Here is a 20,302-nt window from a genome sequence, read left to right on the forward strand (position 1 = left end):
TAATTATTATCTCGCAACTTCGATGACCGATTAAGCTCAAATTTTTACATGTTTGTTAATTTATGCATATGTTGAGATACACCAAGTGGGACGACTGGTCTTTCACAATTACCAATAGTGACCAGTGTCTTTAATGTCATAAATAAGTTTTTTTTATTTTTTTTTATGAAGAGTTGTAGTACTGAGTGTCATGAGCAGCCTTTTATTCCAGTTCAATACTTAAACAATCGAAAGAACTTAAAGCTGATCTTCGGTCGTTAATAACACACACAACCATGAACATAACCATACACATTTTGCAACCATTTAACTGAATTTTCAAAACTTAAAAGCGACTCGTGACAAATCAATTGCCGGCATTCATAAAGTAAAAAGGATTTGACGAAACAAAGTTTCGCAACGGCACAATAAAACGGCGCAATAAAACAAAGTATTGGCCTTAAATCGATAATGCAATTTATGCAGTAACTGAAAAAACTTTGTTTGCATTGTTTTTGTTTTTTGGGGTTTTTTTTTGTGTGAAATCTTTATATCTGAATTTGTCTATTATTATTGTACCAGCATGTACTTTGCCTCACTATATACATATAATTACTTTTTAAAGGTTGACCAATTCATTTGTTGGTGTATATTAACATATTAATTACGCGATTGGTATCAGTATATTTGTTATTTTCATAAAAGTAGCCTTATCTTAAACTTTGACGACTTGGTTAGACGAAAGTCTTGTCTTAAGTTGTTGGCTGTTGTGTAACCAGTGATCACACCCAAGTATAGGACACAACCTACGAAGCGGCAGCCAGGAGATCAATCTTTTTCCAGCAAGGCAATCCAGATAAATATAGTTTGAAAGTTGTCTAATTTTCGGGGTATAGTTTGCGCAAATATTTACTGCTTTATTGAAAAGGAGCTGTCAACTGTATGTATTTTGATTATTTTCCATATTGTGTTGGGTTATTGCGTTTGGTTTGTATGAATTATAAAACAATGTTATCCGTAGATAGTATAAATTGTTATAATATTCACAACATATCTCTCCCCATAGATCACAACTTTATTATTTTAATTTTTTTACATTTTAAGAAATGAATCTAATTTTGTTATTTTTTTTATTTTAACGAGTAGAAAACTGTTATCATTAATAAATTCTTTCTTGCTACAGAACTAAACTCATAATGACACCAACAATCGTACAAGAAGAAACGGAAGATTCAATTCAGCGCTAAAAACAACACTGCTCTAAACAGAATGAGGACTTACATACAGAACAATACTCACATATAGCTCTGGGAGCTTATCCCTCAAAGAATGGTCAGAGTGGAGCATGGCCAGACCCCTGTTACATAAAGAGAAATACAAATAACAAGAAGGTGTTCTCCCGTAATCAAAACTAAAACGGGAAAAGAGAGTGAGTTGAGCATTCACCACAAAACACCAAAAGCAGAGCCAATGTGAAGCAAACATTCAAAGGAATCTCCCTTTTCATTGAATAAAGTATTTTTGACACCGACAAAACAAAATGTGTATGTTATGTAATAAATATTTGGGGAAAAGAGGAAGTGTCGATCGGAGCCATCGCAGTTTGTTGAACTAAATATTTTAAACGGAGATTTCTAAGTAATCCGTTTCAAAGTTCAAAATACTTCTCTCCAATAGTTAACACTATACAGTAGTAAGATCGTTTGTTATGGTCTCCCGGTCTAGGATAGTGCATTAAATTTGTGTAATTTAAGGAATTCGAGTTCTAATACTGGCCGTGCCATTCTCGACACTTGTATTTTTTTAGCAAGGCACTTTATTGTAACGGATATATCTCCACCAAGTAACCTGCGATGGACTAGCATTTTGACCTATGGAGTTAAATATTCTCAGTCGTTTAAATCTAGTGAAACCTGGATACAAAAGGGGTTAAAACTAACATTACAAAAATGCTATTAGTAAAGCTCGTATAAGATGCTGCTCTCAAAACACATATAAGATGTTGAGATAAATTTGAAAAATAAGTGACACGATAGAGCTGGTGTGTGTGGCTATAAACGTTTACAATTCAGAAACAGTCTGTACCGGGTGTCTAAAAAAAATACACTTTTAAAATGGCTGCCGAATAAAACATAATACAATTCTGGAGAAAGGTTTATGTGTATGGATTATGTACTCATCTTTCATATGAAATCAAAAAGTCCAAAATAATTCATGTTTGGGTGAGCACTGCTCACTTTTGTGATCCCACAGATTCCTTTTTTTTTTTTTACCCCGTTCACACAGCACTACGACCTTACGAAGATCATGCCGATCACCCCGATCTAAAAAAAACTATCAAATCGGGGCACAATCGCCGTCAAAATCCACCCATTTTGCAAATTACAGACTAAATCGCGACTGTACTACGATGCTTCTACGTCAAAAGCGTTGCTGACTCGATGCCACTTCGGTTACGTAGTCCAATGCCGACCAAGCAGTCGTTTCTACTTCGTTGCCGCTGCGACGTACAGGATCATGTTGTTACACAAACCTAGAAGACCTTAGGAAGATACCATTACGCTGGTGTTGACTACATTACGCATCTAGTACGCTTCTAGTACGCTTCTAGATACAAATATTGACTGCTTCGAGTGCTATGGTTAAAACTATGACTCCCGAGGTGATCCCCGGAGCGTTCTATTTTCCCGAGGCGAAGCCGAGGGAAAATAGAACGCTACGGGGATCACCGAGGGAGTCAACGTTTTAACCATTGCACGAGTAAAAGCAGTCAATATTTGTTTTAACACCGTCCCCAAACATTTCTCTAAATACTGTACTATTATTATTAAGTTACAGACCTGAATGCTACAATCCACGGACGACGCGAATACAGATTGCAAAAACCTTTACTGTGCTGCATGTAGTGTCGTGCAATCCGAAATGGTAACAGACTATTAATTTATTATCCTCGTACACGCAACAGACGTCTGGGTACTGCACGCCGTGTGCTAGTCTTCGGACTAGCGCACGGCAAACCGACGCACTAATACACGGCCGTCGTCTAGCAAAACTAAGACATGTCATGTGACGCGCTCTAAACCAATGAGCAGGCAGAATACTTAAAAGGGGTGTTATAATACGACTTATGGCGATGTATATTACCCCGTTCGCACAGCACTATGACCTTAAGAAGATCGTGCCAATCACCCCGATCTCAACAAAATTATCAAGTCGGGGTATGATCGCCGTCAAAATCAAGCAACTTGGAAAATTTAAGACCCCACCCAACTTTACTGTTTCTACGCAAAAAATGTTCTGACTCGCTGCCACTACGATTACTGACGATTACACCATGACCAATGCAGACCAAGTTGTTTTCTACTTCGAAATGGTTGCTGACGGTGCTGCGTTTTAATTACAACCACAGAGATCTCGCCACGATGCTACCAAGCTGCTGTACGATAATAATGGCGTTCCCACTACGACTTTGCCCCGCTTCTTGTTGGCCACGAAAGTCAGTTAAAAATTATTGTTTACATCGCAAAATTAGGGAAAATAAACTAATATCAAACGTTGAATATTTTCTCAATCGGCCACCAACGGTCAAAATATTTGTTTTTATTTTTTTCCATAAAATGATAGGGTGACTACTTAGCTTTGAAAATAAAATAGCGCCAAAATCCCACAAGATCGCCTTTACTCAAAAAAATTAAGTTTTCAGAACGCTGTTTTGAACCAAAAACATCCTTAAACACCATACGTTTACATTACAGACATAAAATACAGTGCCCTCGGTTGACTTAAACACCACATCATCAAAATGTCACGAGGGGGCGAAACTTCTCTATATTCTGTCACAAAAATCATGACACAGATCGGTAAATTGTGTATTATTTTAATGGACAACCAAGTTTTATCTGCCTAAAGATGACATTGAGACATGCTTGAAATATTATAAAGGTACTTTGACCGATTATTGTACAGAAACTTGTCGATGTCTGGGTCACATATAGACTTGATTCAAGTCTTAGATTGTGGGTATTCTTCTACATCTCAGCCACGAAAAACGCCCACACATTATTAGCTATCGATCACGCGCCCTCTCGCAATCTAGGCTAAAATGACGAAGGCTAAATGACGAAGAAAGATCACAAGAGGGCGCTGTTTGTATCGGCTATTACTGGGGCCGTGTCCGAATGTTTCGACTTCGGCTGCAGGCTGCGGCCGCTGGCAGTGCGCGCCATTTTGAAGTCGTGTCCGAATGTTTTTTTTCTTTTGGCTGCGGCCGGCCGTGGCTGCGGCCGCGACGTCACAGATTTGAAGCCACAAGCGGAGGTGACTTGCTTGTGGCCGATACGCCATTTTGTTGATATTGTGTGTGTGTGTGTGTGTGGCGTGTGGTTTGTCGTCTACTGCAACGTGCTAGTGCTACATATATTTACGATGGGACTAGAAACTGTACTGCATACTTCTGCTAAAGCTGCTACAGGTGAAACCTTCAAGTGTAAGTGATCTTTAGATAAAGAAGAAGACGACCTGTGATAATTATGTCACACTTTTCGTGTTGTTTGTATTGCTATTTCGGGTCGTGTTTTTATCCTGCATTTAATGTTTTTGTTTATGTTTTTTGTTTTTGACAATAACTCACAACCCAAACCTACCCTAGCGTTGCTCGTTTCGTTTTGTACGAAATTATCATCATCCTGGGATTCCTGTCATCTGTTTATTGCAATCACGAACAGACAGTCGTGACATAACGATTGGGTTTTTAATAATAAACATGATAAACTTAGGCAAAATTGTGTTAATGTAATTTTCATTTTTTTTTTTTTTTTTTTTTTTTTTTTGGGGGGGGGGGGGGGACTTGTGGTTAGTGGTCTTACTCTTAGAATATTTTAGTTAACTGTAGGACCATGGAACTGGGTCATGATGGGTGAGCTATGTAGGTCTATTTTTACCTCCCATGGGTTAGCTGAGATTGAAGGGCTGGTTGGGCTTTCCAGTTTCACTGGTAATATTTGCTATGATAAAAATAAAACACAATTGTCATGGTGGTAACTGAAAATTACTTTCATACTTTAACTTAAAAAAGTTATCAAAAAAGCGCGAGTAGAATACAGATAAATATAGCACTTCCTGATATGCGTTCCATATCCAACCAGGCTGATGGGACGCAGATGCACTATATTTTTCTGTATTGCACTCTCGCGATTATGATAACGAATTTAAGTCAATAAGGTTAGGTGAAATGTTTTTGTTTTTGGTTTTGCACACGCGAAGTTTACAATGTAATTTTTGAACTGACTGATCGTATGCAGAGCGTGATGTATTGACACTTTTTATTTCGTTAAAAAGGTATTTACTAATGGGAATAACAGTGCGAAGACCGTTAACAGCACCAGCCACCAACCCGGTCATTACGCACAGTGAAGACCGTGTCCTCGCACTGTTATTCCCTAATTGGTTAAACTATGGGCAATGCTCTATAAACTTGTATTATGCTGGTGAAAATAAACCTCACGTCTCAAAAGTTAAACTTATCTCCTGTGTCTTAATTAATTGTTGATTGTGTAATTATTGGTAGTCTGGGACAGGGATGTGCTCCACAGTAATCCACATCAATTCCCACCCAATCGCCCCACCCACCCATTGGACCTACTGGCCAAACCAGAGGTTGCTTGGCTATGTTTTTTACAATATTGTTTAATTAAAATAGATGTAATACTTTTGCAAGAATATTAGAACACTGATGAAAGCACTGTCGGGGGATTCTTAGTTCTGCAGGGGGGAAAAATCCACAAGCTAAGTAATTACCGAGGTAGGATTACATTTATTTTAAATTGTTTGCTGTACCCATTTTCAATAAACATTATTATCGAACTGGTCTCTTGACATCTGGTGTAGATCTGCTCTAATAATATGCGGGAGGTCTTGGGTTAAACTTACCCGAGTAGTAAGCCTGTGAATTCTTTCCTGCAGGACTCGGAAAGCATCTAGAACAGTGCTTGATTATCATTACACACCAGTTGGGCATGGTTGGGTTAACCAAAATAATTTTATTTTAAAAAGGTTGTTTTATTTTGGTGTTTATAAAACAAATGTGTTAATTGTTCACTTTTCAATGTTGAAATCCCTAAATAAAACATTACATTATATTTCAACAAATAGATTTAAACTAATATTCTACTTGAGAGGTAGAAATAGAGAAATGTTGAGCCCCCCCCCCCCCCCCAACTTAAAAATTTACGCCGTTCACATCACTCAGTCCAATCGTGCATGTTGTTTGTTTGCATTAGCAGACGAAACAACACATGTACGTATGCAAAACACTCGTGTCACCGCTTGAGGGCGGCACACGAAGTCACAGCCGCGTCCGAATGTTTTTGTTGGCCGCGTCATGCCACGGCCGCTAGACGCTGCCAAAGCCACGGTCGCAGCCAGCGGCCACAGCCGAAACATTTGGACACGGCCGGCCCTAGAGCCACGACTAAAAAGCCACGGTCAAGGTCACATACCTCTGTAGCAGGGTTTTACACCACTGTGCAGTGTAAACGATACGCTTGCGAAAATGCCCTCCATAACTTGACAATTGCTACGGAAATGTCCGCACAAGATTGAGAGTTGAACAGTTGTGTTTTTTCTCTGAAACCCTGACGACCAGATTAAGTATCTTTTGCAACTTCATTGTCTCCGAATCTCTTCAAAATACCAAACACTGTTTTGAACAAATCAAACGGTGTGAAACAGGCTGCTGTTGAAGAAATGGCGAGGACACGGGAGACTTTAACCGCTTTGTTCCGGGTTCAACGGCAAGGCTCTGTGTTTGTGATTTTGATCATCATATGTCAGATCGTCATTATTTCAGGCAAGATTTACCTTTTCATCAATTATTTGGGTTTTATATTTTATGTTTATTGCGGGGTTTTTGACAGATATTGACGTTCATGGAGCTTGTAAACATCGAGCAGTTATTATAAAGACACACCCCAAAAACTACAAATGTATCCTGGTGTCATGTGTTTTAAGTAGGATAACAGGAAAATTGTTCACAATCAAAAACTAAATGTATTTTTTTCCAATCATCTATCCAATTTTTTAACAATAACACTTACACTTCATGGTGTGTTGATTTTTTTTTTAGTTTTGGTTTTACGTTGCGAGAGACAGTCCGCCATTAACAATGCTTATGCATGCACGACATTGGAGCAACGTCATATTTTTTCACACCTTGCATTGGTTGGTATTTTATTGAATATTTAGAAGCTAGTATGGCGTGCAAAATAAATCAAAAATATTATTCAATTACTACTTAAGAAATTTAATTAAATTTTTGTCCTAAGGCATTATGGCTACTATATTAAAATCCAGAGATATCGTAAGGCATGAAAGTAAAACACCCCACCCCCTTGAAGCACACACACTTCATAACAATCCGTTTTCACCCATTTCAGACCAGTAATGTTTGGTTTCAGGAGATAAGAAACCAATCTATGATATTTTCTCTTTAATGTAGACATAATATTTATTACGCTTGTTGAAATTTATTACAGTATGCAGTTAATCAAAAAAAGATTTTTTTGTCATTTTCACTTAAAATATTTTAATTTTTCCCCATTTTGGCACACCAAAGAATCCCAAATAGTAACCACCTCATGTGATCCATCTAGTGACTAAAGCAGAATAAAATTCAATCTAGCAGATAGTAATTTTGTTTTGAACTTTCGAGGTTGGATGATGTTTCATGACTCATTTGAATGTTGCATAATAATGCACTAGTGATTTGTACCAAAAATCAATCATTTTATAAATGTTTGAGCATAACCAACGACAGGAAACTTTATTCTCAGCATGATTAAGCCTGATGAAAATACAGACCGTGAGTAAACTGCATAGCTTCTGTCACCAGTGCAGCTTGCACAATCTCGCGGTAAACGGGAATCAAAGTTGGGGTTCGAAAACATATGAGGGTCGATAACGTATGACGCTACGATACTATTAAATAATGCAAAGCATGTACTAAAAAAACTTAACTTTGTGGTACTTGTGGCTGTAAAATGATTGTTTATTCAGGCTGTGTTTTTTTCCTTTCTGTTTTTCGTTGTTTATTTAGGGGGGGGGGGTCGTTCCCCAATCAAGACCAATTGCGCTACCAATGTGATCACGTGATCTATAGTGTGTATAGAAAACAGTATAGACATGGGAAGACTCGTACTGATGGACCATAATTGGCTGTATTTTCAATAAATAGCACTTTTAACTAAAAACGGAACCCTTTTTATAAAGTTGAACATTGTGATATTGATTTAAATCACATTTTGCTGTTTGATGTTCCCAGTATTCTACTACAAAAGAAGTTTCTTTTGAGAGTAGGGTTAGACTACATAAATAAGTGAGGGTTGAGCGAGCTCACGCGCCGTGGATTTTGCGTTGTGCACGGCGTGAAGTTTGGCTGTGATAAGGAAGATCGTGAAGTTGTCCGTCCCTTAGCTGACAGATACTCCTTCTAATCAAATATTTTGAGAGTGAAAATAAAGGGATTTGCAGCTTCTAAATGAGATTGTTATTGAACATATTTGCAGCAAAATCATTACAATGAGGGCAATGTAAAACCACACTTTCTGTGCACAAACACATGACATCGTGTGAACATTCTCCTGGAATTTCCTATTTGGTGGAACTGTGTTGACCACCTACTGGCATTGTTCAGCCACCGGTAAGGTCTCATGTTACAAACTCCGGAATGTTCTTCAGTGATTTCGAGAATAATAGTCCTTTTTGAACCAAAAATTGCAACAGTAATCATGTCTTTTTGACGCACGTCTATATGCAGTACGCCGCGTTTGTTTACATACCCACTACATGTCACGTGACGCACGGAGCGCAATCGGTATATTCTTCAGTTACATCGAAAAGCTACGACACAAGGAACTCTTTTCTACAAAGAGAGTACAAACTATCATAAATCAAGGTTAGCATGAACATGTCAGGAAAAAAATGCACCATCTTTCCAAGGAAATGCACATTTCATTAAAGCCCTATGATGTTGTTCACAACAGGCAATGTAGTATTACAATGGTCACACCCACACCCTATGACGCGGGGTTCAGTTTAGTATTTTGGAGCTGTTTCCGTAGCAACACTGACACTAAAGTTGATCTGAGTTTCGGCAGACACTTCGTGATTGCTATCCAAAGATCATCAATTCAGACAGATACTACTACCTTTCCTGATGGCTCTGGTAATGTATCGTCTATCCTCACCATCTGCTTTGACACAGTATCTGACTATGTGTTTTCTGCTGTTGTTGTTGTTGTCGTTTATTCTGCATACATTGGGGAATACGGCTTTATAAATCTAGTTCACTCAAAGACACAGGAAACTCTTCTCTACAAAAAAGTGAGCATGTACAAAATCCATTATATTGTTTTGAAGAAAATACACGTTTCACTAAAACATTGTGATGTTATGTTCACAACAGCAGGCAATGCAGTACATCTAACGATGGCCACAAACGCACCCTATTTGGGACGATATTCGCCCAGTTTGAGCTGTTTCCGTAGTAGCCCTGATACTAGTGTTCATCTGAGATTCGGCAGACCCTTCATGATTGGTATCCCAGGATCCTCAATTGAGACAAGTATTAACCCTCCTGCAGGTTCTACCTATACCACACTATACGAAGTAACACGAATGCTGCCTGACAATTATTATTCTACTGGGCTGTATTACTGCGAGGGGTCCAATTCAGGATGGACAACCAGGGTGTACGGCATTATCCACTCTGAAGCGAGTAAGTGAGATACGGTACTTTAAAGTTTAAAAGGTTCAGAAATTGCGTAGGGTGACATGGTATGGTTTTAAAAATATGTGACCAACCAATCAACATTAGCATGTTAGCATGTAACGGAGATAATCCAATACAATGTGCGCTGGCATTTATAAAGTGTGATCTAACTTTATTCATAACTTGATACAGATTCTTATGGGAAAACATACTGATTTTGTCTCCCTAACATTCAAAATGTGATTCAAAAACAAGGATTTGTGGTATTGACAAATAAGACTTTAGGGAAACCTATAAAGAAGAATACTCTAGTGAAGCTACAATGTTGACCGATGCATTGTTCTAAATGCATATGTACAATTCAAGAAAAGATGAACGCTAAAATTAAAAATTATTTCCTTCAGATAATGGTCTTGAAATTGTCCTTATCAGTGTCATCCATGTTTTGCAAATTAAAGGAGAGGAACAATTATTTTGTCAAAACAACTGGGTATGGTCTTAAACCGTTAATTGTGTAATTCAAAATACCTGGCAGATTAGAAACAACCTTCGGTGTAATAAAAGAAGGTAAGGCAATTTAATCGAAACGTCGTATTTTTTTAAAACCGTTTTAGGAAGGTTTGCGCCAACTGATGGATGGGTGACAAAGACCGTCAACAAAGGAGAAGATGTTACTCTGTCAATCGGCTCAGTTAATGGCCTTGGTACTTTTCCTTTATGGCGTCGAATCAGAAATGGAGTTGTGGATAATTTGAGCAGTGTATCTGGTCAAAATACACTTACAATAACATTATCCTCTGTGGATGTAATGCATGGTGATTTGTTTGCTGTGATACAGTCAGATGTGACGACACGTGATAATCATTTTGGAATGATCAGGCTTATAGTCAGAGGTGAGCAAGTGTGTAATCCCGTAACAACAGGGAAGTTTTTAAAACGAAACTCCAGACACAATCTCTAGACATACGCATTAAAATAATGAAACTGAAAATAATAATGAATAAAATGTTTGTGTATAACCCTTCAAAAACTATTTTCAATAGTTATCACTAGTTTTCAAAATGTCTACAATCGATTCTACAACCAGTCATGTTTTACGCTCTTCAAAAATTAGGCTATGCATTAAACTGAATGTGTTGCCTAGGTACAACGGCTATCTGCAACAGTCGTCTCGTCCCGATAAAACTTATCTGGGGATGTCGACACCTTACATGGTGTCAACATCCTTAAATACCATATATCGAGAAGACGGTTACTTACTTCCTAAGATAAGTCATCTCGTTCATGGTGTCAAATCCCGAGGTAAAATTCAGGATCTCATCTTTTCGGATATTGTCCAGACCAGAGCTTTGTACTACTTGTATGAAATCACTTCATCTACCAAATTACTTACTGATTTTAGATTTAATTCAGGTATACAAATCAAGAAAAGGTGCTTCTTATTGGTGAAAAAGGAGAAATTAAGGGAAATAAAAACACGTTGTGAACAAACGTAATAAACTGGCCACATTAAATTTAAGAAATATTCTTTAACATTAAAAAAAAAAAAAAAGCCATTTTGTATATAAATATGAAATCTTTCACCCATCCTTCAAATAACATGTTGTACATCTACATCATTGTTTTATTTTATTTCACGAAGAGATGGAGCCACAAAGACATATCAAGCATGTCTTCAACATGCTATGTTTTTGGTTAAAACAATCCAAGTATGTTTTGAAGCCTTGGATTGTGTGAGTATACCGAAAGGAAAATTAGCTTGCATTTATGACAATCACAATGAGTAAGCCTGTTATTTGTGGAAATTGGTTCTGTGTAGAACGGAATTTAGAAATAGTCCCGACGTTTCAAACGGTCTAGTTTGCTTAGATTCAGGAGATTGCGACATTGCTGAAGATGCTTCTGATGCGTACATGCTGTTGGACATAGTGTATACCCTCATGATTGTCACCAGATTGGCTGATCATTACCATCATGCAATGACGTTTCAGTCTTGTAATGCCTATGTACTTGGGAAACAAAGTAATGTATTATTTTATTTATGTTGCATTTACACCTAGGTTGCTTTGCTGGTCAATGGGGTCCTCCTGCCTGTACTGGGATATGTGACCAATGCTACAACGGAGGAGTGTGTGATGACGAGACAGGACAATGCATCTGTGCACCAGGATTCAGCGGAACAAACTGTCTCACTGGTAACATTCTTCATAACTTTTTCGTCATTTAAAATTATATGTAAGCAGCTGCGAAGGGTACAAGTACTGTAATGATACAGAACAGAGGAAGAACAGAGGAAAAGGAGATAAAAACAAGTACATTTACCTTTGCTAACAAGTTTCTCAGAAGTGACATAAGGTTTAGTATTTTTTGTTTACATTAAAAAGTACTTAATTGGGGAGAGGGATAAGCTAATTCTTTTTATATGTATACTACCAAAAGTGTTGATCGGAATGTTTCAATTGTTACAGAAGCCGACATTTGGGTCATTTAATGGGCACTTGATGATTGATTGAAATTTGAGTCATGTTCCCCAAAGTATGTGCAACTTATTCAACATTCACTCTTGACTTGTCATTTCTGCAATCGATTCTACAACCAGTCATGTTTCACGCTCTTAAAAAAATCCTTCTTTTATAGATTAGGCTATGCATTATTTTCAATGTGTTGCCTTGGTACAGCGACTAGCTGCAACAGTCATTTTCAGGCACCCTTTTGTAGGAACCCTGCTAAATACATCAAAATGCGACACAGATAGACATGAACACTAATGCAAGAATGTGCATCATGCAGTATTTGATTTTAATGCATTGATTTTGTTGCATCCTTTGTACTATGCACTGTGCAATAACCCTACTATATAAGACATTATTTTCTTTGGACTATTTCAAATCCATAGACTTTTAGAGCAAATCTTTATTTTGCAAAATTGAATTGGTGCTTTTATTATCAAAATCTTGGTTGTGCCATTTTGGGAGTCAGTTTGTAACTCTGCAGTGCATGTTGCACTGACATGGGGTGTCAGAGAGATTGCATAACTATATGCATGATTATTAATGAAAATTTGTTATTTAATTGTAATTCTAAACAGCTTGTGGTATGCATAGATTCGGCTGGAATTGTGAGTTTCATTGTGCACTTGATCAAGCTATCTTTCAGTGCGACGGGAGTCAGTTTGGTTTACCAGATCCCTATGGATCCAGCTGCATCTCGGGATATTCAGGCAGAGATTGTAACATAGGTAAGAATCTACAATGAAAAGTATTCTTTCGATAGGGAACACATATTATTTTCTTTTTAGGGGTGCCAGTTACAGGCCATATAATTGTTAACTCCTGAACAAAAATACTAATAAAATGGGGGGACCAACAACAGACTTGTAGGGCTAAATAACTCACTGGGTTAGTAGAGTCATCGGTTCAAAACCTGTTGTAGTTAAAGGCAGTGGACACTATTGGTAATTACTAAAAATAGTTATTAGCATAAAATCTTACTTGCTAACGAGTAATGGTGAGCTGTTGATGGTATAAAACGTTGTGCGAAACGACTCCCTCTAGAGTAACATAGTTTTCAAGAAAGAAGTAATTTTCCACGAATTTGCTTTCGAGACCCCCAAATTAGATTTGAGGTTCCGAAATAAAGCATCTGAAAGCAGATAACTTTGTGTACACTATCTACAGATTGTACTGCCGGAAAGTTTGGTGCTGGATGTACCCAGACATGTCACTGTCAATCAGGAGGAACATGTGATATCTACACTGGTGTGTGCAGCTCAGGATGTGCAACGGGATGGTATGGTGTAAACTGTCAAGGTAAGCAAAGAAGGATATAGTTTCAAACATTATAGCAAAATTCAGTTTGTTCTGTTCTCATAACCAAGTGTTTTGCCATTATCAATTTTGATTGAATAAATCATCCCTTGCTTTGGACACAATGATGGACTTGCCAAATGTTTGATTCCATCAATCATCATTGTCTTAATATCTATCAGCAGCTCCTTCTGGGTGATTCTTAAATCATTCAGTATAATGAAGTTAATTTCAGTAAATAATTTTAAATACAGTATTGTTGTTTGTGACTGAAGTTTCAGGTTACAGATTACCAATCATGTTAAATTCCCTCAGAAGTAATCAGTAAAAAGATGGTGCCTCAATCCATTTACTTCGTGCATGCATTTGAAGAAAACAAATCTGTAAAATGTCATTTGAACAATGCCAGTTCAAGGTTCATGAGTAGTATTACAACACCTACAACTCCAATGGTCGTCAGTTTGACCATGTTGGTTAGAGCCTACAGCAACCATTACGTTAGGTCAACATTGTAGCATACAGCAGCAGGAGTCATCCAATGGCAAACATGGCCAATTCAAGTTACATACAGATTTTCTGGACCAATCAGTACTTCACCGCGACTGTTAATTGGAAAGGCAATTTAATATCTTTTTGCATGTTTTTATGTTAAGTTTAAACCATTTCAAGAAAACAGTCAAGGTCTCCCAAGCTAACATAACACTGAGACCCATAGTGCGGCTGGTGAAGACTTGGTTGTGTTGTTATAATCAGCTGATGCGCCTTTTGCACTCAAACAACTGTTTGACGCAGGGCAAATAATAATAACTTCATTGCAATCAATACATACTGGTACTCATTTTTAGTTTTATAGGTAAGATGTGATTTTTTTTTACATTTAAGCTAGCCTATTTTGTGTAACCAGTTTTGGTTATAAACAGCCACATGAAACAAATTTAGAAAATGAATTTACTGTTTAAAGTTCATGATTAAATCCAATGTTAAATTTAGAATCTAACATCAATGGCTGTCCAGACTCGGTGATATTAAGCACTGCACTAGGAGCCACAAGATTGCCCTACACATGGGATGAACCTACAGCAACGGATGCCTCTGGTCAACCAATAACAAATATCACGAAGACCCATGAGCCTGGAGCATCATTCACTCTGGGAACAACAACACAGGTCACCTATACGTTTACAAACAGCTCTGGCAATATAGAAACCTGCACCTTCACTGTCACTGTCAGTGGTGAGATTCACTTGCTTTTGTCCCATGATTAAACCTTGTAGCAAAACAAGTAGGTCTACACTATTGTCAAAAGAATGTACAAAAAAACATGCTTCAAAGTCATTGATTTTGTATGCAGCTGTTTGTCCACGTTACATTGTGTTGTATTAGTCATTTTAAGGCCACATTTAAAAAAAAATGTTGATCGTCCTTTCTTTTTTTTTGCGGATGGGGGATGGAGGGATTTTTTATTTTTTTATTATTTTTTTAAAAGTTTTGTTGACATGCCAAATATGAAATCAAGAATAAAGAAATCATCACAATCACTATAACACAGTGGGTTTGTGTGTTTTTGATGTTTTCAATAGTTTTGTCAAACAAACTTAACTCCTGGATGACATTTTCTGTAAACTTTTTCAAACAACTAAGCACACAGTGTAGCCCAAGTAAATATTTGAAGAATTGTTCTTGCTTTGCCAACATGAATAAAAACCTTCTTTAAACATCTTTTCAAACCAGTCCATTTTTGAAAAAAATATCAGCTGAAAAATCTGGGCAGTAAAAGTATAACGAGATATACAGACAAGGGGGAAAAAAAAAAGAAAAAAATGGGGTCAGGGGGTTTTGAACAGTCGGGCGGGGACGATCAACAATGTTTTTTGTATGTGGCCTAATAAGGATACCATTCCCATTGTCACATATCATAAAGTGCCCCCCCCCCCCCTGTAAAAAAAAAACATGAAAAGCTTGGGCAGGACTCGGTTTCTGTTCCGAAAACTCAGTTCTGAGTCGGACCCGGTCTAAGATGACTTTGTTATAAGTGACATTTCAAAGTTCATAGGACTTTAAAAAAAGGTACATTTTTGATGGGCAAATAAAAGGCACATTTTTTGATGGGCAAAATGTATACCATAGTCTTTTCCCCATACACAGTCATTACAAATGTATTGAAGCTCATATAAAATCTGCTTGCTCTGAGCTTCTTCAGTTTAAACAAGAAGTTTGGAAAGTTTTCATTAATCCCTAAAAATGCATTGTAATATTTTCTATTCCATTGCATTGTTTTACCAGTTGTTGGTGTAATTATTGGGATTTAATGCTTTTACTTTTAGTAACATTTCATTTTATTTTCTGTTTAAATAGTACCAATAGTTTGGGCTACACGTCATGTTAACTTTTTAAACTGTTTTTTGATCTTTTCTGAATATAGGTATAACTGCATTCCAGACGTTTAAGACCAATCCCGGTCAGGATGTTGAATTCAGTTGTGCTGCTACATCAGGGGAAACTCTTTCAGCAGACTCACTCTATCTCATTCCTCTTGGTAATACCACTGTACAGTACAAAAATACATCATCTGAAGGAAATGTGATAAATAACACATTCATTGTTCCTAGACTGCAAGAAAATCAACAAGTTGTGTGTTTTCTCAACCACTTGGGCAAGACGTCGACAACATCTAATACTGTATCTTTTTTTGGTAAGATTTGATTATGAATTGTGTCTGTGTGTTGGTGGAAGCATGGCAACTTGTTACATTCAAAAACTTTAAAACAAGGGATCCCTGGGGTTTGGGAACAACGCTCAAAGAAACGTGACACAAACAGTGTAAGAGCAAAGAGAAGTTATCGATTAAATTAATTGTTAAAACTACTTTGTTTTTAAAATAAAACAATAATAAAACATAATAAATCCAAAAGTACAATAACACTATAATGTACAATGATTTGATACATGCATACAAGCTTTTTACTTTTTAATTCACAGTTCTTCCAAGCTTCAGCCAACAGCCCATGTTAACACCTGAATCTACATCTGTTAGCGTCATTTGGAATGCATGGAACTCAAGTCCCATGGACTCTGGTGATGGACCAATTGTTTCATATAAAGTCTACTATTCCCCTGGAAGCTCTTCTCCCTGGATTGAAGCTGGCACTGTACCAGTAACAGACCAATCAAAAGTTACATTCATCTACGTGGTTCAGCCTTTGGAAGCAAATACTTCATACAGATTTAGTGTGGCTGCAGTAAGAGAAGGACAAGGGGGAGAAGGACCCATGAGTCCTGAATCTTCAATTCAGACTCTACCTCCACCACCTGCACCATGTAAGTAACAAACAACCCTTTGTCCTAAAAAGTTGAAGTAAACAGTTCCTTGTATTATGCTTTACTTTTTGAGAAAACAGTAAAACAATATAAACTCTCGATATCGAGAATTACGGATTTGTTTTGAACACATGTCATGACACGGCGAAACGTGCGGATACAAGGGTGGGTTTTCCCGTTATTTTCTCCTGACTCCGACGTCCAATTGAGCCAAAATTTTCACAGGTTTGTTATTTTATATAGAAGTTTTTATACACGAAGTGTGGGCCTTGGACAATACTGTTTACCGAAAGGGTCCAATGGCTTTAATGACAAATAAAATCAAATAAAACAAAAACAATTACGAATAATTGTATGGTATTGTATTGTATTATGTTTTATTCCAAACTGGAACACACCCCAAAACCCTGGGTAGGGTAACAATATTATAAAAACAAAATACATTGAATGAATAAGTAATACGGAAAGGAATTTAACTTAGGACAAAAACAAATAATCACACAGTTTGATTTTCTTTTAAAGCAGTAAATAAAAAGGCGTACTTGGCAACGCAAATAAAAATAGTTTCATCGGGAGTGTCCATCCAAAACTTGAACCTGTCTTCCCTGCCAAGAGTTCAAAGCCTTTGTAATGATCAATCATATAAGCCAACATAATATTCCTAATGTCGTTGTATAAGGGGAAATCAAGAAGAAAATGGATTTCTGTTTCAACATCAAGGTGACAATGCGGGCAAATTCTTTGGCTTGACTCTAACCCAATATACCTTCCTATTTCAATAATATGCAGAAGTATTTGTGTGTGTATTTTATACGTTACAGCCACGACTGCACTCACGACTGTATCTCCTTCGGGTGGATCGTCTACAATTATAGTTATTATCTGCGTAATCGTCGTTGTCGTCATTCTTGTGATTGGGTGTTTGGCTTACTTTCTGAGAGTTCGAATGAGGAGCCTCCTGCATTCAATGCCACAAGAACCAACACAAGACCAAGCAATGGTAAGAAATAATTTACAGAACAGACACTTTGTGACTATTATATCAAAATGGTGAATACATGCTGCAGGTCGTTACTATTGTCAAAAGCTGTCATATCAAAGGAAGGTTGCACTCATCAATACATCCTATCACTACCAAAGGTTGAAATTTGAAACGAGACTGCAGTGCCGTCACGCGTGGTTTAATCATCTGTATAACTCTCGTTTCGAATCAAAAACAAGCTTTTCCTTCATGTTGAAGTATTTATACAAACACCTGGGACGTGTTAATGCGATGAGCTATGTATGGTTATGGGTTTTGTTTGCACAGAGAGCAGTATGTTATTAATTTGAAGGTAGCGCGCAAGTAATTGTCAAAGACCACTCTTCTCACTTGGTGTATCTCAACATATGCATAAATAACCAGCCTGTGAAAATTTAAGCTTAATTGGTCGTCGCAGATGCTAGATATACAGGGTGTCTAAAAAAAAAGGTAATCCTACTTTAAAGGGTTTTTATGGCCAGACTACTATGTTTACCAGCAGAAAGTATGGCATCATCTTAAAGCTGAAACCTTGTGCTTTTCAATGATACATTTGATTACATTCCAGGGTCATGCATCAGTGAGCACCATTGTCTTGAAAATGCTGTGCAAAAATGCAGTTGGTTCACTTTTAAACATTCTGGCCTTTAGACAGTGTGTACCGGTAAACCTCAGGTTGTCACAATGGTTCAGCTAACGGCAGAACAGAGAATCTTTGTGGTCAAAGAAATGGTATGAAACCTGAAAATTGCAAGCTACACAGGATGCATTTGGAGAAGCCTTCCCAGATCGAGAACTACCAGCAAAGAAAACAATCTTGGCTAATGTGAAAAAGTATGAAGCACACGGAAACAGCTTCAACTGCAACAAAGGAAGTTTGGGAAAGCCAAGGACAGCGAGATCTCAGGAAAACATCACTATCCTACGACAGAAACTGGTTGACCACCCACGGAAGACAAGTGTAAGACGGAATGGTGTTGGACTGAGCCACACCACTTTTAATCGGATCTCTCATCTGGACCTTCACTTTCATCTGTTCCACATCTTCACATCCGTCATGAACTTCTGCTTCCTGATCTTGCAAGAAGACATACTTTCTGTGAGTGGCTTCTTGAGCGGTGTGAGAGAGATCCCAGCAAACTTCTGGTTTCATACCTTTTCTTGACCATTCTGCTGTTATTAGCTGAACCATTTGTGACAACCCGAGATTTACACTCTGTCTGAAGGCCAAAATGACATGGGTTCGAAAGTGAACCAACTGTATTTTTGCACAGCATTTTCAAAACAATGGTGCTCGCTGATGCATGACCCTGGAATGTAACCAAATGTATCATTGGAAAGCACAAGGTTGCAGCTTTAAGATGATGCCATGCTTTCTGCTGGTAAACATAATAGTCTGGCCATAAAAACCCTTTAAAGTAGGATTACCTTTTTTTTGAGACACCCTGTATATAAAGGGAAAAACACCCTTGTCGCACGAAATTGTGTGCTTTCATGCAGATGCTTGATTTTGAGACCTCAAATTCTAAATCTGAGGTGTTCGAAATCAAATTCGTGGAAAATTACTTCTTTCTCGAAATTTACGTTACTTCAGGGGGAGCCATTTCTCACAAAGTGTTCCTCTCCCCATTACTCGTTCCCAAGTAGGGTTGTATGCTCATAATTATTTTGAGTAATTACCAATTGTGTCCACCGCCCTTAAATAGTTGTTTCGGAATACGGTGGACAATTAAAATGAAATGTTGATGCTTTTCAAGAATTGTTTTCGCTCTGTGTAACTTAGAAAAATTTCTTTAGGAATTACCTTAAAGGAACACGTTGCCTTGGATCGGACGAGTTGGTCTATACGAAAAGCGTTTGAAACCGTTTGTTATGAAATGTATATGGTTAGAAAGATGTTTTAAAGGTAGAATACAATGATCCAAGGCAACGTGTTCCTTTAATAATTTATGACTCAATGTGAAATATTCTCAGATACAATTTGTAACGAGAATAGCCATATTATCACCTTCCCACAGACCGGTTACGAAAATAAATTGACATCCAACGCCTCTGCAACGGACAATGAGCTAGTTGGTTAGAATCAAACATCTGCAAATGAATAAGTTGGACCAGTTCATCAGACGAACTTTGAGGATCGCGACACTGGCTTTTCTGTTTTCTGAGTATATAACATTGTTAGTTTGTGTATAAAACTTTGTTTAAAACTTTGTTTCCATCCTGTATAGGGAATACTGTTTGGTATATAGATAGATAGCTGAATAAAACTAGTAGCAGTCGACGTTTAGTTTGCAGAGCAATGTCAAAGATTACATAACAATAATCGCAAACAGCGTTTTTACTTGACGTGTGTTACTGAACAGTAATACAAATAATATGCGATGAAGCCAACTATTTCCAAGAACCGTGTTG

General features: G+C 37.5%; 1 protein-coding gene across 1 annotated transcript; it reads left to right on the top strand.

Annotated features, from left to right (window-relative positions):
- The first annotated feature begins 9,033 nt into the window (after positions 1 to 9,033).
- LOC139946321 (uncharacterized) lies at positions 9,034 to 19,971 on the top strand. Its single transcript, XM_071943947.1, has 10 exons — positions 9,034 to 9,751; positions 10,360 to 10,638; positions 11,806 to 11,940; positions 12,834 to 12,983; positions 13,423 to 13,554; positions 14,542 to 14,784; positions 15,974 to 16,243; positions 16,531 to 16,869; positions 17,691 to 17,869; positions 19,909 to 19,971. Exons 1-10 carry the CDS (start codon positions 9,034 to 9,036, stop codon positions 19,969 to 19,971), a joined length of 2,508 nt encoding a protein of 835 aa, XP_071800048.1.
- Positions 19,972 to 20,302: the final 331 nt, after the last annotated feature.

Source organism: Asterias amurensis, chromosome 13 (genome assembly GCF_032118995.1).
Source record: "Asterias amurensis chromosome 13, ASM3211899v1".
NCBI lineage: Eukaryota > Metazoa > Echinodermata > Asteroidea > Forcipulatida > Asteriidae > Asterias > Asterias amurensis.